At 46.2% G+C, this 27,227-nt stretch overlaps 3 protein-coding genes across 3 annotated transcripts; 1 reads left to right on the top strand and 2 right to left on the bottom strand.

The window, feature by feature from the left end:
• The first annotated feature begins 439 nt into the window (after nt 1–439).
• LOC311358710 (uncharacterized protein) lies at nt 440–2,259 on the top strand. The gene is made up of 3 exons (XM_084478838.1): nt 440–565; nt 798–932; nt 1,109–2,259. Exons 1-3 carry the CDS (start codon nt 537–539, stop codon nt 2,223–2,225), a joined length of 1,281 nt encoding a protein of 426 aa, XP_084334964.1. The 5' UTR covers nt 440–536; the 3' UTR covers nt 2,226–2,259.
• A 1,855-nt stretch (nt 2,260–4,114) lies between these two features.
• Nucleotides 4,115–20,073, bottom strand: trappc10 (trafficking protein particle complex subunit 10). The gene is made up of 23 exons (XM_084478170.1): nt 19,921–20,073; nt 18,556–18,637; nt 18,182–18,317; nt 15,385–15,584; nt 14,729–14,924; nt 14,110–14,221; nt 13,304–13,551; nt 12,733–12,879; nt 12,064–12,178; nt 11,434–11,510; nt 11,163–11,254; nt 10,903–11,043; nt 10,554–10,663; nt 9,905–10,440; nt 9,598–9,739; nt 9,227–9,385; nt 8,715–8,944; nt 7,753–7,853; nt 7,152–7,275; nt 6,597–6,761; nt 5,776–5,956; nt 4,998–5,192; nt 4,115–4,668 (listed from the first exon to the last, which is right to left on the bottom strand). The coding sequence occupies exons 1-23, from the start codon at nt 19,979–19,981 to the stop codon at nt 4,421–4,423; spliced, it is 3,798 nt and encodes a 1,265-aa protein (XP_084334296.1). The 5' UTR covers nt 19,982–20,073; the 3' UTR covers nt 4,115–4,420.
• A 548-nt stretch (nt 20,074–20,621) lies between these two features.
• On the bottom strand, nt 20,622–24,342 carry cnga4 (cyclic nucleotide gated channel subunit alpha 4; the record flags this gene model as incomplete). The annotated part of the gene is made up of 7 exons (XM_084478916.1): nt 20,622–21,349; nt 21,636–21,801; nt 22,121–22,366; nt 22,558–23,141; nt 23,631–23,737; nt 23,841–23,942; nt 24,194–24,342. The coding sequence occupies 7 exons, from the start codon at nt 24,340–24,342 to the stop codon at nt 20,622–20,624; spliced, it is 2,082 nt and encodes a 693-aa protein (XP_084335042.1).
• Between the last annotated feature and the right edge of the window lie 2,885 nt (nt 24,343–27,227).

The raw sequence follows: 27,227 nt of genomic DNA, 5'->3' as shown, positions 1-27,227 counted from the left end.
CTTAGATATGCGGAGGCATTCCGGAGGGTTCTCTGTATCTGCAGCAGTAGGAGACTGGTACTGTGGACCGCTCCGTTACCTCCCCCTCTAAGAGCCAGCGCAGCCATCTCCATCCCCCACGGTGCCTCTGGGCTATAAAGACCTCCCCAACCTCTCCTCAAATATGGTCAGAGTTGTGGGGGTTAAAACAGTGCCAACACATACAACATGCTTAATGTGTGTGTGTGTGTGTGTGTGTGTGTGTGAGGGGGGGGGGGTGTTGAGGTATTACAGAGAGAGCGAGGGGGAGGGAGAGGTAGACTTAGAGAGAGGTAGAGAGACAGACACAGAAAGAGAGGGAGACCAAGGGAAAAACAGAGGGTAGCACATCCTAGCTGTGGTCGCAGTTATCTGGCATCAGTGGAGTAAAACCGCAGGATAGCCCTGTCGTCCGTGTGGGGTCTAGGAACCTCAAGCACTGCTTGCTCACGACACCTAGTCACTGTAGAGCAGGATTCTACTTTTTGGTCGATTCCAAATAACCATTCTGGAGTCTCATGGATCCCAGGAGAAGAGTGACATGCTGGTGAGATGAGTTTTGGTGATTTTGTATGTGTGTGTGTGTGTGTGTGTGTGTGTGTGTGTGTGTGTGTGTGTGTGTGTGTGTGTGTGTGTGGAAGCGGGGGGCATGCTTGTGTGTTTTGACACTCAAGGTGAGATCTAAGAGATACTATGTATAGTTGTCGGTTTTTTGCAGTGTATCTGCGTGTGTGTTTGTGTGAGTTACACACACTAAATAATAAATCCCTGTGCTGTAGTTGGGCCTGGGCTCTGTGTATTCTGTGGATAGCAGCAGCAGACCGGCCATTATCCATCCCCATAGCAAAGGTCTTCACAGGCATCACTTCCACCCCAGAACCTCACAGCACTGCCCACACTATTATAGGCTTCAGGTGAGTTCATAGCTCTTTGCTAAATTGGTAAATATATGCTGAATGATTGTTTCTGTTACTGTACTCGTTCTCCAAAAAAAAAAATGAAGTTGCACGTGATGCATCCATTTCTGACTTCAAGTTAACTTAAGAATTTGACTGATTAGACGCCCGTTTCTTTGTCTGTTTATGTGCAGAGTGTTTGAAAATGCCTCTGGAGCACCAGCATTCACCACCACAGAGTCTGCATCAGTACCTGCCAGCGCGAGCATAGCATCTACCATTAGCACAAAGGGGCCAACTGCACCCCCTGGGCGAGTGGTCCCGTCCGAAGCCCCTCTGGCTCTGTCAACATCAGCACACATGCTGTCCTCCCCGGTGGCTACAACCATGATCCAGCAACCAGGAAGCCCCAGCCCCACACACAGCCCCACCAGCAGAGAGGAGAATACTCCATCTGCTTACCTACCTCCAGCCACCCCATCCAGGAGCCCCACTCTACTAACACCAAGCAGCAGCAGCAGCAGCAGCTCCCTGTCTCCTGCGCAAGTGGAGCCTGCAGAAGAGAGGAACCAAGAGGGACCTGCGGTGGAGCCGAGTACAGAGCCCCAGACGGCCCCGGCGCCTCTGTGTGACTACGACCAGTGTGTCCATCTGCAGAGGCCCTGCCCCGAGCTCCAGCACCTCAACGGCTGGACCTGCAGGTGCACGGCCCAGAGCACCGCTGACCCCACGGGGACCCCGGGCCCCGTGGTGGCCCTGGAGGTGACGAGGGCGTGGCCGACGGCCGCCAGCGTGCGCTGGTGCGCCCCGGACTCGGCTCTGAGCGCGTTCCTGGTGTGGGTGCTGCGCGGCGACGGGAGCGCGGTGAGCAACGGCAGCGTGAGCCCGCGGACCAGGCAGACCGAGGTCTTCGGCCTGTCGCCGGGCGGACGTACGTACCGCGTGTGCGTGAGCGCGCAGGGCACGGCGGGCGCGCTGTCGCACACGCGCTGCGTGCCCGTCACCACCCCCGGGGACGCGGAGGCCATCGCCATGCACGTTCTGTCGGGGGCCTGCGGCGTTCTGCTGCTCGCGGCCGTGGTGCTGAGCCTGTGTCTGTACCGGCAGTGCGAGAGGAGGAGGGCCGAGGCGTCGTGTTGTGAACCCACTCACCTCCTCCCGGCGGTGCACGCCTTCCAGGACCAGCGTCCGGCATGCAGCTTGGTGTCCATCGCCAACCCGGCCTACACGCCCGCTAGTGAGCAGACAGCGTCCGCGGCTGACCAGTGTGCCCACAGAGCGCCTGCCAAGAAATCAGCCAATGTGAGATAGGATCGTGGGATGGTGTTGATTACCGTTGGGTCTTTTTCTTTCTGGTTATATTCACGCCTTAAACCTGCACTATGTAACTTTATACCGCAGCTATTTACTGCATCAACAAATATCCGAACTGGAGAGTTTCTCGTGAATAAAACACACCCATCCACGAGTCAATTCATCTGTATTATATATATATATATCTTTTTTTTTTAGCTATACCTTGAGCTACAATACAAGCCACTAGAGGCTGCTTATTGGGAAACCTACATAGTGCTGTTTTAATTCCAGGGTTTATAAATATACTTTGGAGTATTCTTTTGGACACAATTTATTTTCATATTTTAGTCAGTAGTTAATATATTATCTTCATATTTTGCAGGTAAAAATATTAAGCCATTATGACTGTAGGACTACTTTTGAGTCAAATACTAACAATTGGAAGCCATACAGGTTAACTAACAGAAGTGCTCGTTTTGGAAAGTGAAGGGATATTGTTTGTGTCGGGTTGAATATATGTACCCCTACTGTTAAGATCTCACTGCTTTAAGTCACAGGTCAGGCCAAGTGTGGCTATTGAAATAGACTACAGGTGTTTTTTGTTTCATAAAGCGTGTGAAAAATGTATGTTATGATAGGTCTTGGTAAAGGTCAGGCTGGAGGAAAGGAAGTATGACATCTTACTGAATGAGTGAAAGAGTGAAACAGTTTTCAGGAATAGTACATACTTACTACGATGACATAGTGAGTACCTTACTTTCAGATTTCTTTGTATTCCAATTAAAATATATTTGCATAAGTTTGACAACTTGCTTGCAACTTGCTTTAAAAGAGTAAAAAAAATCAGTTAGTTATATTAAAGTTATATTTTTATTTTATTTTTTTATTTACAAAACCCCACTTCACAAGGTCAACTCCAATGTTGTTGTTTTTATATATATACTTGGAAATCATAGATTTTGTTGTAGATTGAAATCACATTTATTTACAGACCAGTATGTACAGTGCCCAGAGAAATGGAGTATAATTACAATGTGGTGAGGAAGGGCTTTACGGTCAGCTAGAGCCAGCCTCGAGGTGACACTCTGTTCCATGAGAATCCTTTCATTCACTTCTACCAAGTCCTACAATACGTGTGCATAGCTCAGACACAGATTCAGCAAGGCTTACGCACCCCTTTAGACACACACACGCACTAGATATACACAAACTGTAAAATGGACAAAGACAATATAGATAGATATTGTCCACTGGCTCATCCTTAGTTTTAAGAATCACTCACTAGATCAAACATACTCCTATGAGGACATAGACACACACACGCACACACACACACACACACACACACACACACACACACACACACACACACACACACACACACACACACACACACACACACACACACACACACACACACACACACACACACACACACACACAGTCAAAATACAGTACTTCAGTAGTCGAGCAACTCCCAGTAGTCTTGCGTTACAGACAGGCTATGTGGGGCTTTGGTGCATCTGAATTCTAGCATTTTTCTTCAAGGGAGGCGGACACTGTTCCTGCATCAGCCCTGGCCATGAATGTCTGGCACAGGGTTTGGCAACAGGTGGCCGCAAAGCATCATGGGACAGCGAACATTCATAGTTCCACAGAGCGGGAAGGGGTGGGACTTTGCTTGTCGCGTATGAGATGAGCGGCCAAATATATAGATCTCTAGATTGTTTTAATGTGCTAGGTGGGGAAGTGCGTGAGTGGAGAAGGAGATTGGAGAGAGTGGGAGGCAGGGAGTGATGGAGGGAGGAGGGTGGGGTGAGGGGGGGGGGGGGGGGAGGTCAGCAATAGCAGCAGATGTCCTTCGTCCGTCGCTGAGTGTTCTGGGGGGGGGGGGGGGGGGCGTCTCCGTTGACGATAAAGTGTCCTTCTTGCAGGGAGATGGGGGCTTCAAAAGGGGGCTGGAACGGGTGGGGTGGTGGGGGTCCAGCGGAACCAACTTCCAACCCCCCCCCCGCCAAGTGCTCAAGGCCAGCTCAGTGCCATGTTAAGGTGGGAGGAAGGGGGGGGGGGGGGGGGACGCGAGGTGAGGTGAGGTGGCGTCGTCGGGCGGTGAGGACATCAGGACGGAGCTCGTAGGACGGGGGTCGGGGTGGTAGTAGTAGTAGTAGTAGTAGGAATAATAAGTCCAGTCACCGGGTGGGAGGGGGCTGTCACGTGGCGTTGACCTCCATGATGTGGTCGTCGGTGGCGGGCAGCACCAGCACCTGCTGGGCGTGGCTGTGGTTGAACACCTGCCCCGGGCCGAAGGGCTCCAGGCGGGGCATGGGCAGGCCCCGCTGCTGCTCGCCGCTGCCCAGCGAGTGCACGCTGCCGCGGCTGCGGATGCTGGCCGTGTCGCCCTGGGGGTCGTCCAGGCTCTTGTCCAGGAGGGAGAGGGTGTCGTTCTCCACACAGCTGTCTGTGGGGGGGAGGGGGGGGGGGGGAAGCGCGGCAACAGGACAAGCAGTCAGCAGAGTTCAAACGCAGGTAAGGATGGCTAATCAGTGCTGCTATGAGGTATTCTCCCTCAAAAGGAATATGCGTGACATAATGTCAAAATAAAAGCGCAAGAAATGCAAAAAAAAATTAAAAAATAAACCGTAATGTGGCATTTCTCATTCATTTGCCCCGTCAAATGTCCCATTGGGGTTTGCTTGAATAACCCCCCTGACGATGAGAATGAGGAAGATCTGCCTACACTCGTAACAGTACATGACATTATTCAAGCCATTATCCGGGCCAACTCACCGGGGTCCGGCTGGATGGCCTGCGTGGCCGTGTGCGGCAGGTACTTGAACACCTTGATCTTTGGGAAGGGCAGGTGGCCGGCGAACAGGGGCATCACCTCGATGTGCGCCCTGTGAGTGGCGTTGGCCGCCACGGGCATGGACACCATGCCGGAGCTCTTGCCGCACACCGCCCAGTTGCTACTGCTGTCGGCCACTGTGTGGTGGGAGAGTTGGAGAGTCAGGGAGAGGCGGTAGGGAATAGCCAAACCCACTCATGATTCGTCAGTTTAGCAACACATCCCTCTTGTGTGACTCACTGCTGACCCACTCTTGTTTTATGTATTATTATTGTTGATTAATCGTACTGTCATTTACGGTCTGAATTGTCGCAAGAAAACAGAGCGCAAAGGGATGACTTAAATTAACTGGTAGCTGGCAGATTTTAAATCAAGTGTTTGATGTTGGTCAACATCAAACACCACTGTCATTAAACTACCATACAATGACCAGCCCATGGGTCCTTATGTAAGAGATAATGTACAGGGAGACAATATCGCTAAATAAACCCCAAAATTCAAGTCCTGTTTATTTATTAGAGTTGGCTGTACATTTCTCGCTTATAACATGGCCACTTATTGAAGAAATCAACAATTTAACATAAAATATACAAACCAAAAATATTTAGTGGATTTAAAAAAAAATGTATTAGGCCCGGGGTCGTAATACTGCAACAAACATTGTGGGGCGGGGAAACAATCCTCACGGTTATAAAACATCTCACCTCACGGCTCACTCACCTTCATACATGAGCTTTGTGGTCCGGAGGCCGTCTGAGTCGGTCTTGCCCTCCTCTGCCAGCTCTCCCTCGGCGGGCTCCGTCAGCCGCGTGATGCACACCTCCAGCCCACAGAGGGTGCCAGAGCGACACTGCTGCTCCCCGGTCGCAGGGAGGATCTCCGCCCGCACACTGTACAGGGTCTGGAGAGGGTCAAACCACGCCATTATGGAAACTACCTCCACATTTCTTTTTTCACAACAGTACAGTCGTACTTAGTCCATCCAGCGGTCTTCTAGCAGGACTTCTGGAGGGGTGGGGGGGGAAACAAACAACTGCAAGGGGCGGAGGTACACCTTGTTTCCCGTTTCGTTATGGGATATTCCATCGAAGAAAACTCATTCTCGTGAGTGGATGACGTTTTCAGAAGAGGATTCAATAAGTGTATTTGGCCAAGTTTGTGTTGGCCAACCACATGCTTGCAGATCCCAAGCTCTAGCAACACGATTGATCCAAACAAATATGAAGCGAAAGAGTTCACCCGGTTCACCCACACTTGTACTAGTCTAACATAAGACTTTAGATATGAATCTAAAGTCATATTTTTTTTTACTAAATTTGACCATCAGATTTGGGTCAATAGAAGTGTCAAGTGTTAACCGTATTTATCCATCTAACGTGTCTCCCTGTGGCAAAACTAAATCAAAAACCAAGACTAGGATTGCACCTTTGTATTATTTTCATGGGGAAGCGTACCCTGATCTGATTACATCGCGGCCGGGTATGGGTCTGTGTGTATACCTCTAATTAAAAGTGGGAGAGTAAAAGGTGGCCGGTGCTTACGGTGACTCTCTCCAGCTGGAACTGGTAGAGAAAGGGCTTGAAGGAGGAGGCGGGCTGTCCCAGCGGGGAGAAGCTGGCGGAGAACACGCACTGGAGACACGAGGGCAGGTCCGACTTCCACCGCACCTCCCACAGGCAGAACACGCTCTGCTTACTGCACACCAACTGGACACGCACACAGACACAGACACGTTAAAGAGGACCAAACTGTGATGCTTTTCGTATGTGAGATCGAAATAAAAAAACAAGGGTCAAGACAAAACGGTCAGAGAAAAGTCTTATTTTTTTTATAAATACACCCTTAAAAGGTGTGAAGCAATCTAAGGGACCCAGTCAAGAAAGCTTTATTTAAATACAAATACCTTTATCCACATGACCTCTACAGTGTTTTTGCCTTTGATTGTTCTGTTGCTTAATACCTAATTACGGACGATGAACGGATGACGTCATTACAAACTATTGAGTCATTTTGAAAGTAAAAGAAAAAGAAATGAAATAGCCACAAAGTAAGTAAGATCGGGGGAGTTCAAATGCAACAGAGTTCATGATGGCCACCTGCTGGGCTTTAGTGTTGAGGGACTGCAGCTCCAGCGACGCCTGCTGCTTCTCCGACAGACTCAGCTCAGCCAGCTGGAAGCTGGCGTCAGACACGTTCTGCACGCACACCTGGATGTACTTCCTGAGAGGGTCAAAAGGTGACACATCAAGAGGGACGGTTTCTGCATCGCAAAATATGTGCAAATGGTGCAGGAATACAAGACGTGGAGATTGATAACAGCATGTCAGTGTTTTTATTACATTTTCTCCATTCTTTTCATTTATTTTAAATGTTTTATTTGAAATTCTTGCACATTTTATTTCCCTTTTATGTGTGTTCTACTCATACATTTTCGTTCTACTTTCCTTGCAATAGTAATAAACTTCACTTGACATTCCCTGTATTAAAATAAAGCTGCAATAAATAATCGTCATCTTTTATACAGAAAAGCATCACTACAATTTTACTGCAAGTGCCAATCCCACCAATGGCCCAAGAGGTTTATGGTCCGACTTTATGCGTGCACTTCAAATCCTGGCGGCACAAGCTTACAAATCGTAACATTTTATATGTATTCTCTAACCAATTCAGAACCCTGCCGGGGTCCGGGTTGCTCACCTGTTGCCAGCGGAGAGGAGGGAGTGTTTGGTCTTGAAGGGGATGTAGAAGGTGAGGGGTAGCAGCGTGGAGTAGATGGACCAGGGGCAGTCTATAGACATCTATGGATGACAACAAACAGTGTGATTGGTCAACGTCCACAGGCACCTACACTCAGTCAGGAAAATGACACGTTCATTTTTCAATGTGGACAGGCTTCAATGTTTTGTGGAGGATTCTGGGAAAGGAAAATGTCAGGCTTGGATTTGAGGAATGGGAATTGAGCTCATATTATGCAACTGCATGTGAATTGGAGGAATTATTTTTAATAAAATACCAGTGACGATGCTAGAAAGTCCACAGTCCACCTAGGTGACTTTTACTGGCCTCCTCCATAACAAAAAGAAGTTGGAACCGGTTTATTGCCATGGTTGAGTATAATGAAACAGCAGGTGTAACATGCTGCCATGCCATAGATCTCTTTGAGTGTGTGTGGATGATTGCTGGTTTAACCTGTGCAGATAGAGTTCTCATTGTGTACTCAACAGGTGTGCAGTGTCACCCAGCCCCAGAGTCCAACTCGGGCCAGGTGAGGCTGCTTAAACCAGCCATTGTCCGCACAATCTCCACAATCAGTTTCCAGTTTCCACCAATTCTCCAGCCTCTTTATGAGACACTTTAGATTCTTCCCAGTTAATTTCTGACTTATCAGGACATCTCTTCCCTGATTGTTTTGGGGAATCCATCCTGCATGTCAATCAGAGATGCGTGAACGCAAGACTTCTTAGTGGCGGAGAAACATAGGAAGGGATGGAGCCTTTTTTGGTTGTTCATTTTCAATGTCTCTGCTCTGCTCTCTCTCACTTTACAACTCTCAAATATCATCTATGGCACCTCTAATCTAACTCTAATTACACAAATTGTAATTAGGTCACAAGAGCCTCTGTGAAAGCAGAAAGACAGGGTGAGCGCGTGGAACTCACCCGTTGGTCGATGGCCGTCATGGGGGTGTCGGGGTGGCTGTAGCTGCGGGGCCGGTGGCGCACCTCCCCGTTGGTGAGCCTCTCGTTGGGGGGCCGGTCGGGCCCCGGGGGGATGATGCAGAGCACCTCCAGGTTGAACTCCAACGTGTGGTAGGGAGGGGTGGGGGGCAGGCTGATGCTGGTCACCTTCTCCGAAGACTGGATGGACAGGGAGCTCTCGCCCACGCATTCTACACAGACAGACAGACAGACAGACAGACAGACAGACAGATTAAATAAGTAAAAAGTGCAGAAGATGGGTTCAAACAAATTATTAAAAACTTGTGTCCCTTAAAGGTGATTTTCCCTCTTGTCTAGCTCAGTGCTCAGGTTCTTGGGAAAATCATAATAATTGAATAGGCCTTTGTATAAATTGTCTTTGCACAGCGGTATCCTTTCCTGTGTGTCTATCTGTATGCATGGGTGTGTTTGTGTGTTCATCTGTGTGTGCCTGCATTCATGTGTGCCCTCACCGGCGGTGGGGCTGAGGATGGAGGCCTTGCAGGCGGCGGAGGGCAGCAGGGGCATGGCGTCACTGTTGCTGAGCTGCAGTGCGTCGCCCTTCTTCACGGCATAGTGGCCCGTGAGCAGGGTGAACCTCACGCTCTGGGGCAGGCCGGCCAGCAGCGGCTCTGTATGGCCACAACAGACAGGCAGGGAGGGGAGCGTCAGGCGCACACAGAAACAACATGCATTCCTACTCTTGACTTTATTATTGAGTGCATCTTCAGCATATTTGCGTTTCAGTGTTTATGTGCCTTGTGCTGGCGCACTATTTCGCATTTGGATGTCTGGCACTTTATAATACTAATCCAATCAAAAGGTTGAAGCCAAGAACACTGACCAGAGAGAGGCTCCACGGTGAGCTGGGGCTCCTGGGAGTACACCTCGTACTGGATCAGTGGGTAAATGTGGGGCAGCACAAACTGGACCTGGCCCACCGTGGCGCACAGCTGCCTCAGGGTGTACGTGCCCGGGTCACCGCTCTGAACCAAACACACATGCACACAACGAATTGCACATTTATGAGAACAAATTATGAGGGGAATAAAGTGAAGAGCTGAATAATAGAAACCAGAAGCCAAAAGAGAAACAGAGAGACATCGACAGTGTTCAATCGGCAGTGGAAGCCACACAGCCGCTGCTCTTACCGGCGCCGTGAACACGATGGCGTTGTTCCCGGGCTCCAGCGTCACGTCCTGCACCTTCAGCATTTGCGCTCCATCGTCCACGGCGACAGAGGGCGGGCTGACGCTGTTGGCCGTGTCGGGCGACAGGCCACTGTCGTGGCGCCGCATGACCAGGTGGGTGTTCTTGCACACGATGCCTGTGGAGTTGAGCGAGTTGTCCGAGGGGCTGCGGTCCTGAATCTCGTCCAGCTCCAGTGAGGGCGTGGTGGCCGAGGCCGGCACCGCGTTCCCCGAGGAGTGGGGCTGGGTGAAGTGCACCGTGCCTGGGTTGGTTTGTCTCGGCGGGCCCTTGGACCGTCCGTGGGTCCCCGCCTGCTCCAGGCTGAAGTGGATGCTGGCGGCGAGCTGCTGGATGCACACGGCCACGGGCATCAGGCAGCGCAGGCTCAGCTCCACCTGCAGCACGGCGCCCGAGTGCACAGAGGCCGTGGACGGACGGAAGTCCAGCCGCGTGAGCTGGGCGAAGGCGGTCATGCTGAGGGTGACTTTCTGGGCGGCTGACGGGAGGAAGGGGAACAAAATAGGAGGGTCAACTTGGACGCAATGTGCACTGCGAGTGTGAGCTCATGGAAATTTCAGGGGAGCCTTTGTAGCAGACGTGCACACTTACACTTGTCTGTTGATTGGCTTGCAAAGGACAGGATTTCCTGACAGAAGTTTTTCCTCTCCTCGTCGGTTAGATTTACATCCCCCGCCAACAGGGCGCACGTCTGCAGATAGCTGAATAGTTTGTCAAGGGAATCTGTTCAGACACTATTTCGATTCAATGCCCAAAGTAAACAATCGTTTCTTATTCAATTTGTGTAGTCATACAAATCTGGATTTCCTCATGAGCTAAATCTCAAATGTCAAACTAATGAGTCAATTGAGCACAGGTTTTCGTCAACACCTGGGAGGACATTTACTCTACTGTACTTTACTGTATTTAATGTGACGGCCAAGTGCTTTGAAAAGGATACTCCTCCGTCCTGCCCAGCAGCTTCTGGCACGCTGCAATGTTTTTCCTGGTGTGCGTGACAGGCAAGCTCCACCCCTCTGACACGTAGGACTTCAGGGCTTCCTGGAGGAAGACCTCGGCCCGTTCGGGTTCCCCTTTCCTCCTGATAACACACGCACACGCACACACACACACACACACACACACACGGCTGAATGAATGGGAAGGGGACAGGGATGTTGATCTGCTGCAACACACAACGGGAATGTCGCTCTTCCTTACATGTAGAACTCAGCGAGGCTTTTCCCCACCAGCCTGGCTGACCGCAGCCTGCTGATGTCCTTGTACATCTCCATGGCAGCGTGAGAGAGCTCCTGGAAGAGAAAAGGAGAGGAAAAGGAAAAGCAGAAGGAAAGGGAGAAGGAGAAGAAATTGAGTGGTGAAAAGTCATGAAAAAGACTTCAAGGACAAATGTGTGGCAGCGTGTCTTGTGACTTTGTGTAAACATATTTGAAATAGTTTATCTGCTGAAGCAAACCAGAAGACCACTCACGAGGTAGTGCCTCTCGAAGGCCTCGACGGACGATAAGGCCTCTTTGAGCTTCTTGTACGGGCTCTGCAAGCTGTTGACTGTGCAGAGGAAAAAACAAGATGTTGTTTAACATTTTATTTTAGTGAACGGTAATATATATAATATAATGTAAACCAACTTACACAAAGCGTGTACTTAATATTAGTTCCTCCCACAATTTGTTAGATATTATTTTGCATTTTTTTTATGCCTTATTATAGAGTAAGATAGAGAGGAAGGTATGGGAGATAGAGGGGAGGACATGGATGCAGCAAATGACCACGGGCAGGATTCGAACCCGGGTCGCTGCTGGGTTCAGGACTGTGTCTATATGGTACGCGCTCTACCTGGTGAGCCGCCGGGGTGCCCCCTATAAAGAGTTTTTTTAATGTTATTGTTGAATAGGGATATTGGGAGGGTGACCAACAGCTAGGAAAGCAACTACTGTGTGTGCAATAAAAACTATAAAATCCAGAAATTAACCTGGCCTCATCCTGTCTCATTTTGTTGAGCTTCCGGTTGAGTGGTACGGATGAGCTGCATGAGTAAGGTGGTACAGTCTGGTTGACAGGGTCAAAGTGTGACGTGAACATGAACGGAGCAGTCTCTTACGGGTCTCGGGTCTCTCGTCGCCCAGGCCTGCCAGCAGGTCCACGGTCCGGTTCAGATCCTCCGAGGTGGGACCCTTCTCTGACACCAGGCCGCACAGCTCGCCCAGGGACTTGAGCTTCAGAGGGACACAATTAGGGCAGAGTTAGAAAAATGTATTGCAATTTTCTGACTCTTCTTAAAAAGCAGACATCGATTTTTGTCATTTTATTATTGACATTATTTTTAAATGTTCATTTATTTTTATGAGCTTTTAGTTGACTCATTCGAAGAAAAACACTCAAGAGCATTTGTTAATGTGTCATTGAATAAAGTTATGTAATGTATGCTTTTGGACCTAAAAGTTAAACATTAACCTTTTAGCAATAGCCTGCACCAAATGATAGGGCTCCCTGTAAAGTTCAATCATTTATATATTTAAGCAATGGGTGTTGTAACTGAAATATCCCTTATTCGACTTGGGATTGAAAACACAGACTTCTGAATCGAAATTGAAACCCAGCCCTAGACACAACGCAAAATCAATGCATACGTGTGTAGACTCAGCATATGAAAAATACAAATGTATTGTATGTGCTAGTTGAAGCAAACCATCTTAAGCTAAAATAATAGGAGCTCTGAGGTAGGGAAGGTTAACAAACTTGCACTGGCGTGTGCAGTCCGCTCCGGTACCTTGTCTGTAGCGTAGGCCCAGAGGCCCACAGTGTGCGAGCAGTTGGCGGCCAGCTGGGCCGGGTCACAGCAGCCCTCAATCCGGTGCAGAACCTCCAGGCAGCTGAGGAACACCCAGCAGTCCAGCGCCCCCTCCAGGACCGATACCTAAACAACAACATCATCAGCATCATCATCATCATGCATATCATTAGCCTCATAGGAAAAAATTGATAACTTAGGCAGTATGGAATGTAAAAAGCACTCGGATTGGCTTAAGATATAGCCAATGAGGCACAATGAATCAGCAGCGTTAGGAGAGTAGATTTAGGTTAGATATCACAATTTGGCCAAAATATGACTTAGGCACTTATGCTATGAGGCTAACGATATTTGAATAGAAACACACAAGTCAACCAACTCTACGTGTTAGCAGAAACAATGTGAAACTGAGTGGAATTCTCTCTTAATCCATTTCATCGTGGCAGAAAATCCAGATTCCCAGCTCATTTGTATACATTTGAGTTTGTCCCATGGGTCAGTGACGCGGTGCACAGGAACAGAAGAGGCTGAGGGCTATGCTTAAACACACCTCCAGCAGGTGGAGCTCCTGCACGCAGTTGTGCAGCAGCTCCAGGGCCCGCTGCGTGACCTCCCAGGGCCTCTGCAGGAAGATGAGCAGGGTGCACTGGCGGGAGAACAGGTAGCTCCGGAGGTCCAGCAGGCTGGCCTCGCCCCGCTGGATGCTGTCCCGCTTCTCCATGTCGATGGGCCTCCTCAGCAGCAGGCCGCTCCAGTTCCGGACCGGGGCGCAGAACGAGCCCAGCCAGTTGGCGCCGTCTGTTCGGGGCGGGGCGGGGAGGGGGCGGGGGTAGGGGGGAAGGAAGGAAATGCAAATGGATGATGTGAATAATATGAATAACTGGTAACTAACGTAATTTTTTTATTTCTTATTTAACCTTATTTAATAAAAGTTTGAGATGGATTTTAGAGAACTAAACTTAAAAACATCCTCTACAGCTGAATGCTTTTTGGTGTCTGAGGACCGCATCATATGAGGCCTACAACACACATCTTGCTAGCGGAATTTACCAAATCTAATTCTGCAGGGTCAAATCTAATTACATTGACGTTGTACACTTTGAAATATGTAAAAAAAAAAAAAAACTGATATACACGTGGCATTCTCTGTTTGTATTGGTACTATTTAGTTCTGACAATGTACACACTACATTCTAAATGATGTACAATGCAGTCGTGACAACTTTGTAGAGTGTAATTAACGCCCAAAATACTTTTCTAATACATCATATTCTCACTGATATGACAACACTAAGATATTGAGCTCGGAACCCATCCAGCAAAAAAAATGTGTTTATCAGGAATTGTTTACTGTACCTCCGGCTCCAAAGTTGAGGACGTACTGGGTGAAAAGGGCATCCAGTTCATCGTACTGAACCAAGGCATCCTCGAACTGCTGCAGCATCTCAAACACAAAGGCCAGCTCCTCCTACATTACACACACACAAAATATAGTCATTACCATTAGGGTAGAACCATGCAAGTGGTCTCGTTTCATCATTCAGATACATCCGGGACATGCTTCCCCTATTTCCCGGTCTTTGGATTGACTTCATGGTTTATTTACAGCTGATAGCAACTTTTACAGCCAGCACACCGAGTCATCACAATTCAGGAATACACCAGGGTTGGAATTGTCCATTTTTTTTATTTTTATATTTGCCCACGTGTTAAAACTTTTAGGGGAATTTTGGATAATTTCAAGGGCAATTTGATTAAATAATTCTTTAACATGGAAGGCCAATATTTTCATGACGAAATAATGGTCAGATTAATCTACCTTGAAAATATTCATTAGATGCAGACATTTTGCAGACAGAGTGAAACACAGCCATTAACTCTTTTTTAACTGAGGCGTTTAGTCATCCCGATTTCAAAGGGAAATGAAAAAAAAATTAAATGTTGGGGCCAAATGCGCCAGCCGCATCCCACGCACCTGCACCATGAAGTACTCGCAGAAGCTCCAGCCGGGCTGCGTGCGCTTCTCCCGCAGCGTGCGCATGTCGTCCTCAAAGCGGCCCAGGTTCTTGGTGAAGGACATGAGCAGCAGGGTGCGCAGCTTCAGGAGGAAGGAGCTCCACGACTCCTGGGACCTGGACGAGTCCTTCAGGGGGTCCGACAGCACCACACACCTGGGGGGGGGGGGGCAGGAGGAAGGATGGGTTAGGGCGCGGGTGTTCAGCATGCCTTTGAGCGAAGCCATTTGTAAGACGTTCCCCCCCGGGCTCCACTGAAAATGCTGCATCGCGTCACATCACCTTGCCTTGTTTATGAGTGATTGACACATTACCATTGGATTACAAAACATATATAAATAAAAATATATATAAATAATAAATCTATGGCCTGTTAAGCCTTTTAAGACTGTACCTGTGATTATGGGCTATACAAAAAAAATAAAATTGAATTGAATAAAAGTCAATAAATTAAAAGCATGTTTGAAAAGCTGCCCCCTGGACATGGGTATTTAAAAAAAGAGCTGGGTATTTACAAAAGGGTTTCAAGAAAAAGGGGTGAATTTTTGTAATCAGCGTGCGACTGATTGGACCTCATCATCCTGTCCGGGTACGACTCCACCCGGCCCCCCCTTACCGGTCGCTCTGCTTGTTGCAGAAATCGTTGCGGATCTTGTCCACGATGGAGGAGCGCGGCAGGATGTTGGTCTTGTTCTTCTTCTTGGCATCGTTGGTCTCCACGACGACGATGACCCAGTCGACCGAGCCGTGGCCGCGGAGGCTGTTCTGCCAGCGCGTCATGTCCTCCTTCACCGAACCCTTGTACGCCTCCGTGTCCTAGAAAAAAAGACAGAAATAGAGAAGTAGAAATACAAAGTTCAGTTATTCATAGCATGTGATTACAATCACTGGCCTGTGATTCTGGGTGATTCACGACCTGGTTGTAAATGGTTGGAGGGAAAAAGAACAATTTGTTATTCACACATTAATAACACTGTTCCTTGGAAGACCGTTGGTTTTAGGTGATCTTATTAGCTTGGTGTCAGTAGTAAGGGTAGAAAACATGTTCACATCTTTAAAAACTTTGAGATGCGAGAAAAGCAAGTTTAGTCTGCAATCAGGCCCTTATATTGCCAACTTGGTTAATACATATTCAAGGGAAATAGATCAATTCAAACCAGGCTTAAACCAAATATTGACAGAATGCCTCTATGTGCACTGCTCAAACAATCGTTTGGGGAAGACAGCGATAGAGTCCATATTTAATTCAGACACATAATGTTTAAATGGCTACATCCGCAGTGTATAAAAGTACACATCTCATGTGTGTATTTGAGTCAGAACTGCTTGAGAACAAATCCTAGAATGAGCCAGGTTATAACATTGTCATTCACTAGAAAGGAATAAAGCCTAGTCCAGAAACTGTGGAGCAGCATTGATCCCATACAAAGAAGGTAAGATATGATGATAAAAGAGCAGAATATCAGCACTTGTGTACAACAACACCTTTATTTTGCCAACTAGGTCAATACATAATAAGATGTCTGCCCATCTACTTTGGTTTGTGGAACTCTATCAAATATGATCCCCAATATGAGGGCTTTGGCAGTTATGATTTGTCTAGGCCTGTTAAGTGCTTTGAGATGGAGATGAGTTATAACAGAGGGAAAGTGCTTTAATCTTATACAATTGCCTCTGGTGTGGTTAGAGCTGCAAGGCACCCTGGCAAAGTTCCCAGGTTGAACATTTAAAGAAAAAACATTAGTCATTATTATCATCCGCTGATTGAATCAGAAACTTCCATAATACTTAACCAAAAAGTTTGCAGTGACATTAATTTATCATTGTCCATTGCTATCAATTCTAAGCATTCAACTGGAGTAGAACAGTGGAACTCTTACAGTGTCACTGTCTTACACAGTGCCTTGATATTTGAAGTGGTTTGAATTCTACAATGTTGGTTGCTTGAAGATCAACTATACATGAACGGTAACATTTACGATCAACACGACATATTGAAAACATCAGCAGCACGCTTGACCTTGGGTTACACAATCTCTCTGGAGTATAAACAAGCCTACTGCTCAAAAAGATTGCATTATTTATTTATTGCAGTAAACCAGCTGATGCATGGGAAGTTCTTCAAAATGTTGCTTGATAAGAAACAGACATGGCCCGCAGCTGATACTAAAGTGACAGCCATGAACGCCTGTTTGCCTCATGCATAAGAGACTAACATGTAGTTCCTCCAACAGCCTTTGGGTGGTTCACGGTAGGTGGATGCAGTAACATGCCACCATTCTAAGTCAATGTAAAGAAAATGGATTTCATTCACGTAATGCAAAGTCAATACACTTTATTCAGTAATGATCTCATGGGTCGTTCATCTCCATATTATGTGTTCTGTGATTCGCTGCTTAACATTTTATATTTCATTACAAAGTTATGAAGGATTTAATATTTATGAGTTTTAGCCATAGCCTAGACTTTAGCCATTGAGTGCAAGGCAATGTGCCAAATATGGATGGTTTCCGATGGTGATTGCATAGAAGTGCAAGGCCCTAAGAAAGCCAATTTACATCCTCAAATTGGGTGACGTCATAGACGCTACCATCCATATTTATTATGGTCTATGATTGCACCTCAGAAAATGAACATTATGCGGGTCATGCATCTTTTGAAATACTCCCTTGATTTGCTTGCCTGAAAAACAAAGTAATGGAGAGTCCAAAAGAAATGTGTATGATCTTGGCACGAGTATAGGTCTACATCCCGCACACCCAGAAGCAAGGCCAAACTAAAACTAATCCAGTAGTGGATAATGTAATGCGAGTGTACATTATGTGCGTTTCCTGGGTCTCGATGATACCACTTCCTGAAAAAACATTGCTTCACATCCCAATTTCTGGATAGCTGATCAAGCAGATCAAACAAATCTGTGAATGGGCAGCCCAATCGCCAGTGATCCGGATGAATAGACCCATCTATACAAGCTAAGTCCAGTACAGCAAGGATTTGCATGAGAAGATAACATTGTTCACCTTAGGCAAATCGAGTGCAATAAAACAAGCGTGCCCCTTATGTTTGCCTCGGTAGAATTAGCCAATGACCGCAGACAATTTAGAAAATAACCCACTTTGTGTTGCCCTCTGATATCAAGACACTTATAAGCTGGTCTATCCAACTGGTAATTTGTTTTATATAGTCCCTGGATGTTCACATTCTCAAGCAAATCATCTTAGGTGAACATGATATACGAGTTCAAGACACAAGCACCTTTGCACCTTTCAACAAACAAGGTACAAATTAAGGCATTGCCTACATATCTAAGATTTGCAGGCATACATACAGGCATTTTAATGAATATGAAAAAACAGTTTCTGGGCATTAACATATTGTAGGCATTTACAGACTAAATCTCTGAGGCTACTCACACAGCAGTCCGTCCAGTAGATATGGAGAAAGGGGAAGGTGAGGAGAGCTTTGTTGCCTTCCTTGGGAAGGAGCTCCTCTTTAAACTGCACAAAATTAGCCTCCAGGTGGATCATCTTGGGGGCTCGGCCATAGGTCCTGGACACAAAGTCAAATAAAACAAGTAGTGTGTTTAGCCTCTATCCCTAACACAATAGTATCCATTACCTATTAAATTATAGAACCTTTATCCTTTGCGGTTTCCACTGTGTAATATTTTGGTAGGCTATATATACAAACCATACTTGAAACTTCCCATTATCAGTTATCTATCTATCTATCTATTTATCCATTTATCCCTCACCCATGTCATCAATTAAACAGCAGGGCTACTCACCTCCTCCATTCCATTGGCTCCCGAGGAAGCTGTTGGGCCAATGGGGTGTAGAGGGATGTAAACAAGGCCTGGTCTCCACCGCCTGTAAGGAATGACCCCGACGAAGAGGCACCAGGACAACGTCACTTTCTATAAGCAGTTCATGAACGGCTGCTACCCAATAAATATCAAATCATCAACAGTCAACTGCACATTAGTTTTAAAATAGCACATGTTGTGCAACCACACATCATGAAAACCACAATAGGCTCACATGTCTTGTAGAACTAAAAAGTTGAAGGTCTGGCACCATATCATCACATGCAGCTAATTATACTTTACAGCCATATTATTATTGTTTAAGTCACAGACATGTTGGCCAACTTCCAAATTAAACTATAGCCAAAGTAAACATCCGATTAGACTCCCATATTGACACGCCAAACATAGTTCACTGGAAGAGGCATTCGTCTCAGCTTTCTAACCAGACTCATCAAAATCACTCGGACGGTGACGGTGTCCATTACCAGCAGTACGATGACTGTAGTGACTGTACCTAGTTGTTCTAGGCCATCTCACATATTTAAAAAAGGGCTTCCAAAATATCTTAATGGAATATCTCTGGAGGCGGAAGATCAAAAATGTTCTGTTAGGTGTCAGAAGCAGTGTTGCACCACTGCCCTAAAGAACGCAAAAAGCCAATAGAAAATCGCGTCCTTTTAATGACAGCAGGACTACATTAACAACGGTTCCTCTGCCTAGGGCTATTGCTTCTTTTAAGTAAAATGAGTTTCAATTAACACTAATCTTGGGGAACGTTGACATACAGTACATACACACATAAAGGACCGCTCACAACCCGAACGACTGAATCCTTCAAATGGACCAGCCTGCAATGTAAAGTCGCCCATAGCCCCTCTAGTGGAGTCAATTCTTAAAATAGCCTCAGTCGCTTGCAAGCGCCGCCAACAAGGGATTTAGGATTGTATTCTGATATAATGCGACCATATGTACTGGCGAGACGACTGGGCTCCAGCTGTCAGTGGGTCGTTGACTGGGAGCTGCAAGGTGGATTCCTGCTCGGTGACAGCAGGTAACCGAGACTGCAGCAGCGGCTAGTGACGTACCAGGGACGGCTAGGCCTAATGGTCACTTTGGAAAGGTCTTTACTGAAATGACACATTTCATGAAATGTGTACACTCGGCCTTGGCGTATGCCACGAAATAAACTGTTGTAGGCAGCCGAACGTAAGCTCAAATGCAGACCAAACGCCGCCCTCCAACCCTAATGTGTGCAGGCTTGCTATCCTCCGCTAGCTTAGCCCGGGTTAGCTGTCAGAGCTCGCAGCACAAGAGTTCAACATATCCTCGCGAAGAAACACTCACATGTCACGATCGGCTTGTTTTCCATTGTATAAATGATCGGCTTTTCTTCTTGGGGCTCCATCTGTGTTAGCGATAGCCCCCCATGAACATGACACCCAAACAGCAGCCTTGTTGTTAATAAGTGCTTATGTATGCAGTTGTGTTGAATCGGTGGGGCCCGTGTCCACCTTGCACTTCCTGGAACACCTCAAACACAGAGCACGTCAGCCCTGCGTCATTAAAGGGACAGGACCATGCATTGAAAGGACCACAAGTGTTTGTGTGTTGGTTTTAGTGCAGCAAGTAATCGTCTCTTAACACACAGACGCTAGTTTTATTATTATCGTTGGGAATGTGGAAACTATGTATTGAATAGTAATTGATTACTTAAAACACATAGCATTTTGGTTGGTTTCGTTAAATTTGTCTATCCTTTTTGCAAAGATTGAAAGTTGGATCACCAACAGCTTCTCTGTAACCTGTTGGCTTACAATTCACAGATGACTATATAACACTAATATATCCTGTATAATGCTGTAATAAAAGTCCAGCTGATTATTTTCAGTATTTTATTATTAAATAAGACGCATATCAAAATACAACAATGCAATCATGAATTGAACTACCTCACTTTTATTTTTTTAACAATATTAATTGAAATCGTCTTTTTTGCTTTCACTTTTAGCATCGTGGTTTTTGTTCAACTTCTTGTCATGTGTTGGTTATGTGTCACTGTGACCACTAGGATCTCGTTCTGCTTTAGCAGCTCTATCATCGTTTGTATTTTCTTCTCTTTTTTCCCCGCTGCCCTTTTCATCTTTTGCCCCCTTATCCATGTCATCTACCATTCTATCCAAACCTTGCTTCTCTGTCGCTTCCGTTGTGCCTTCCCTACTCCCTCCAGCTCCCTCTTTGCCCTCATTGTCACCATTCCCCTGCCCCTTCCCGCTCCCCTCGCCGACCTCCTCCTCTCCCTCTGCCTCTTCTCGCTCCTGGTCCCCCTCCCTTCCCATCCCCTCTCCTCTCCTTCCTTCTCCTGCGTGCCTATCCAGCTCCCCATCTCCTTCCCTTTCTCCACCCAGCTCCACCAGCGGAAGTTGCTCCATCTCATCCACCTCCAGCTCCAGCAGCTCCACCCTGCCCTGCATCTTGCGGTTGCTGGACTCCAGCTCCGACATGAGCCGCGCCAGCTTGGTCTGCAAAGTGTCCAGGTTGCTCTCCAGCCTGTCCAGCTTGATCTCTGTCTTCTCCATCTCCGTCTGCTGGCCCTCCGCCGACTCGTCCAGGATGCCCATCTTGGTGAGGATCTGCCGGCCCTTCTCCTCGAGGTGTTGCTTGGCGACAGGGAACTCAGAAAGCACCACCCTCAGGTCCTCCTTAGACAGGCTGAAGAGGTCGGAGTGGCCGATGCTACGGATGTTGGCCGTGCGGCGATTGCCTGATTTGTTTCCTGTTATAACAGAAGATAAATGGAGAGTCTTAAGAGATATGCCACCCACGATGTTTGTGGGTTGGTTGGATGGTCGTGTGCTGTAGTGTGTGTGTGTGTGTGTGTGTGTGTGTGTGTGTACCTGTGTGTGTGTGTGTGTGTGTGTGTGTGTGTGTGTATGTGTGTGTGTCTGTGTGTGTATGTGTGTGTGTCTATGTGTGTGAGTGTATTGGTCAATCCAATTTCTTCACTCCGTTACCTCCACCCAAATATGTACACTTAGTATGATTTTCATTATAATTCTTACCTTTAATGTTGAGAATGCTAATTTCCCCAAAGAAGTTCCCATCACTGAGCACAGCATACTGTGTGACTCCATCGTCTGCCACCACGGCCAGTTTACCCTCTTTAATGATATACATTTCGTGGCCAACATCTCCTTTCTTGCAAACATACTCCCCGGGACTGTACACCTACAGGACACAGTCACGGATATGGAGATATAGAGTATTGATTAAGCCTTTATCATTAACAATGTTACCCATCCTTCCGATACCATATTGTCAAAACAAAACATCACCTATTTTATTATAGTAATAGTATTGCTAGTACACAGAACACACAAAACAAGACATACGACCATGAGTAACCGTCGCAGTTTACTTCATGAAACGGTCAAACGGATTGAGGTAGAATGAATTGATTAGATCAAATAAAATCACCTGGATTTATGTAATAGGCTAAACCACAACGAGCATGGATGGATACTTCACTCATCGTTTGACCTCTGACCTGGGGTGTGAGTTTCAGCACAAGCTCCTCCAGCAGGCTCTTCTCACAGTTCTGGAAGATGGTGACCTTGGAGAGGGTGGGCAGGTGAACGCTGACCGCGATCTCCGTCTGCAGCTGAACGGGCAGCTGCTTGAGGATCTCGTTCTCCCGCGTGATCTTCTTGTTGATGTAGAGGTGCTGGTACCAGTCAAAGACTCGCTTCCGCAGGTCCTTGCTGATGTGACGGCTGCGCAGGTAGACCTTCACCTAGAACAGCAAAGAGAAGAATGAGAAGGAGATTTGCAAAATGTATTTTAAATATATTCTTAAACCAATCACGCTGATTCGTTTAAGCATATACAATTTCAATGATTGAAATCAACAGGCGCAGGGCAAAGTTTTACACTTTGCTCATGTTACTGATACCGTTGATTAAACAATGTCAAAATCTAGCTCACCAGCTCGTGGTTTGGGAAAAACACATTATCACGATCCCTTAAATTTGTGATGACGTTCCCCACGTTCCCCACGATCGACGCAAACACCAGCACGGCGATGAGCAGGTCGGCAATCATGAACAGGTACTCCTCTTCTCTGTCTGGCAGGGGCGTGTCCCCCACCGTGGTGAAGATCTGAGCGGAGAACCAGAAGCAGTAGAAGTACTGCCGCCGCATTGAGTTGAACACGGGCCGGCTGGCGTTGGGGTACACCCAGCGATCGGCTCCCAGGCCAATGTAATTGGATAGTGCAAAGTACAGGCAGGCATTCCAGTGGATCAGGACAAAGATGTAGAGCATGAGCTTGGAGATGCGGAAGGTGTTTGGGTAGGAGGTACGTGTCTCCATGCGGTCCAGGGCCTCGCCCAGGCGGGTCATATGCAGAAAGCGGTTGACCCTGACCAGCGGTGTGTTTATGTCAAAGCAGAGGTAGAGGAGGTCCGTGGGCAGCAGAGAACAGAGGTCCAATTTAAAAATAACAGAGCGCAGGTAGCGCTTCTTCAGCTGAGCTTTGTCCTGGATCAGGATGCCCTGCTCCAAGTATCCTGAAGAGAGCAGCACAGATCAAAGTGATTGGTTCCCATTTGGCACTGGATGGAGAACCTCATCCATTAGAATGCTTGAGGCTATAAATACACTAGAGTGTCAGCATTCCTGAAGCTGTTAATATTCTCCATTAAATTTAATTAATGGATGATGTGAAATTAATAGGACATATCTAAGACTCTTACTTTACAGACCTTCCCTGATTGGCCTCTCATCTAATTTTTGTGAAATTTTATGGATTGGAATTGCAATATTTAATAGCAAAGGTTGAGGAGTGAGGGGTATGTTGGGCGTATCTGAACTTGAAAGACAATCTTGCCCTCTTCCTATAGAGTCTGGAAGATTGAAGAAACACACAAGCTAATAAAATAATGCAATCTTATAAAACAATGTAATGTTGATATGTAATTTCAACAAACAACAGACACAGCAGAAATGTTTCAACAATATACAGGTATAATATACAGGTTTAGATCATATGTCATTACCAGTGCGAAATTTTATGACCATGTCAGCTGCAAACATCAGGTCAGAGAGGTAGTCGAATGTTAGCCAAACGCCAAGAAAGTTCATCTGAATTTGTTTGAAGCATGTCCTACGAATGCAAAGTCAAAAACAAAACAAAGTAGTTAATTGTTGAATTGAAGAAAAGCCAGATGAAATTGCTCGAATCACGCAGGACTATGCAGTTGACCTACCTGCAGATAATGATCACGGCATTGTAGAAGATGGGGATGGTCATAACCTGTAGCCACACATAATAGAATTCCTCTGATGGATCAATGATCCCCTCTGTCAAACTTTCCAATATAAAAAGAGATTACAATAATGATTAAAGTGCTCAATCAAGTATAACATGCATATACTGAAGTGTACACTTGTGTACAAGCTTTGATTACATTTTAACATTTGAAATGTTCATATGACAATCTTAAGGTACAGATATCTGAAATTGTTTAAAGCAGCAACAATAATGTTCAATTATTAAAACATATGGTTGTTTTCTTTTTAAAAAATGGTGTCTGGTTATATTGGTTATGAGGCTACTCACTTCTTTTTAAACTTCAGAAATTTGTCTTTCTTCCCCACTTCCTTCTTGTCCTCTCCCTCCCCGGTCACCTTCTGCGTCTGACGCCATCTGATTAGCCTCTGCCAATGGTTCCTTGTGATCTTCACGTCCCCTTCCTTCTCCATCCTCATCTACGGTACACTGGTCGTTCACATTAATACATGTTCTCTCTCGTGTCAGAAATGACCTTTGCTCCTTGTGTGTTGACGTGACTATGAGTATAACACATAACAACGGCACTGAGAGTACGGCACCTGGAGATGATGCTGGTCTCCATGGGAGTGGAGCCACAACAGAAGCCAAGGGTCCTCTGGGGAGTTTGTCTTAAGCCTTAAGTGTTTAAGTCTCTGTCACATGGTGTTGGTTCATATTGTTTAATTTCTGAAGATTCTACAAAATATTGTAGTCTCTCATTCTTGGACTTATGCCTATTACATTAAAGAGTTTGTTGGTAAAAGATCACCTAAAAACATACATACCTGTTACCTAGTAGAAATATTTATTGATTCATAAAAACAAATTGTTATTATTACTCAGAATGTAATAATCTCAGATTTTTCTTCTTAAATGAATGGCGTAAATGTAAATTTACTGTTTGTGTATTTTTGGTTTTGTCCTGTAGATGTCTCCCTTGTCTTGCTGTAAAATCCATAATCTAGTTTATCTTGAATTGATTAAAGGGTAAAAAAAAAGAAAAAAGTTATCCTGGAAATTATGATTATTTTACCCCCCTTATTTGCTGTTGCCCTCCACAGCGTTCTAAGGCTATTATGATGATTCCTGTGTATGGCTCTTGAGAGTGGACATGAAGGCAGGTGGGTTACAAGCAAGTGATGTCCATATTCTATCACCTGTCACCTATCACCCTACCAGAGGAGTAGTTCCATCAGAAAATAATAACTTTTACATTGCATTTTTGGTTTTGTGATGAGAAACCAAATACGGGGCAAACTAGAAACCCAGTGTGTGTTTAATACTATATAGAATCAATCATTGGTTACTTGCCGGAAAATGGATGTTGTTATTTTTGCAACTATGTGTGTATGTTAATGTAATTTTTATTTCGGTAATTATAATCACATGTTGGTTATAACCAAACTAACTTTATGGTTGAGAGGTTTGAGAGATTATAATATTAGACCAAACACATCATTGTGATGCCAATTTAAACTTATGTTTTAGTTGGAACTAAACTAAAGTTGGAACTAAACTAAAAAAGATCAACCCTCTCCAGGCGCCAGGCGAAGACAGCATTCCAGGTAGGGCCCTCAGGGGCCGATCAGCTAGAAGAGGTGATTAGGGACATTGTTAACCCCTCCCTCAGTCTGTTCTCCACACCTGCTTTCAAAGTCCACCATTGTCACTTTGCCCAAGAGCACTAATTTAACCTGTATGAATGACTACTGTCCTGCAGTATTGACCTCAGTCATTAGGACAGGCTGCCTACCACCTCAGACCCTATGCAGTTTGAATTTTGGGTTAACCGATTCACGGTCACCGCCGTAGCCCTGACGGTACACCAGTACAAAGAGAACATGTATGCAAGGGCGGCTTTCAATACCATCATCCCCTCCAGAGTGCTCTCCAAGCCCATAGACCGGGGACTAAACTGCTCCCTATGTAGATGAAACAACAACTTCCTGACTGGGAGACTTCCTGGGTGGGGAGAATCAGTGACCGAACCCTCCTCCCCGGTCATCATCAACAAATGCATCCCCCAGGGATGTGTGCTCGGTCCCCTCCTGTTCTTCCTGTTCACACATGACACAACCATTGCGGGCCTGCGGTACCTTTGCAGTATGGTGTCAAGACCACAACCTCTCTCTCAATGTCGGCAAGGCAAAGAAGATAATTGTGGACCACAGGAGGCTAGGGGAGGGGGAACGTGCACTCATACACGTCAACGGAACTGTGTTGGATAGGATCAAATCTGCTCGGGAACGTCTCCGCTGCCTGAGACTGAAAAGTTTGGTGTGGACCCAGTTATCCAAACAATTTGTTACAGGTACACTATTGAGCATTCTGACTGGCTGCATCACTGTGTGGTACAGTAAGGTCTTACACAGTGTTGTCAGGATAGCAGGAACACATCATTGGCAGAAAGCTCACAGCCCAACAGGAAAACTACAACACATGCTGCCCCAAGAAAGCTCTCAGGATTATTAAGGACTCCCACCACCCAGCACATAAACTTTTCCCTCTGCTGCCATCTGGCAGGTGATACCTGAGCGTCCGGTCTGCACATAATTGGATTTTGGATATAATGGGATTTTGTTCATTTGTTATATTATTACCCTGTAATATACTATTGCATTCTAGTATTATTATTATTATTATTATGATTATTAATAACAAAAAAAAATATATAATGCTAAGCCCTTAATAGGCAGTTGCCGGGGACTTTCCATAAGATTTCAAACAGATCTTGCACAGAAAGGGGGGAGGGCACAGCTCACTTGTTCTACAGGGGGAGGAAACCTCTGGGAGCGTGAGAAATGTCTTGAACACCTAAAACAATAGGGCACTCTCGAGGGAACTTGCATGCAGGTTTTCTCTACCAGAGATGCATCCTATAGAGGGCATCTATCTGTCGGAGGGGCAGCCTAGAGGGCCCCTTTCAATATTTTCTCTAACATAGGGACTCTCTGGGGCACTTCATAATGTTCTCTCTATAGGGTCTTCCAGAGGACAATACCAAAGGGTCCTTTTCTCTAGAGGCACCGTGAGGGCACTTTGGCACTTTTAGTTTGTTTAGGACCAAAGGCGAGTGTATTTTTGTGTACAGGCCATTGCCGAGGATGTACAAACTAGCAGCATCCTACTTCAAGGTCACAGCACTGTGTTATTACGATACACTGTGGTTGCAATAAGTAACCTACAACATTGTTTGATATACTATGCAACAAACGAGGCAGTTGTATGTCATTGTATGCAATAAACTTTCCGTCAATAAAGTCAATTCAGATTCTCATTCTGATGTTAATGCCTTGCTTGTTTAATTTCAAACTTTTTCTGG

This window comes from Micromesistius poutassou, assembly GCF_964030765.1.
Source record: "Micromesistius poutassou genome assembly, chromosome: 14".
Taxonomy (NCBI): domain Eukaryota; kingdom Metazoa; phylum Chordata; class Actinopteri; order Gadiformes; family Gadidae; genus Micromesistius; species Micromesistius poutassou.
Note: the sequence above shows the minus strand (reverse complement) of the source record. Positions and strands in the feature narration are given on the sequence as shown.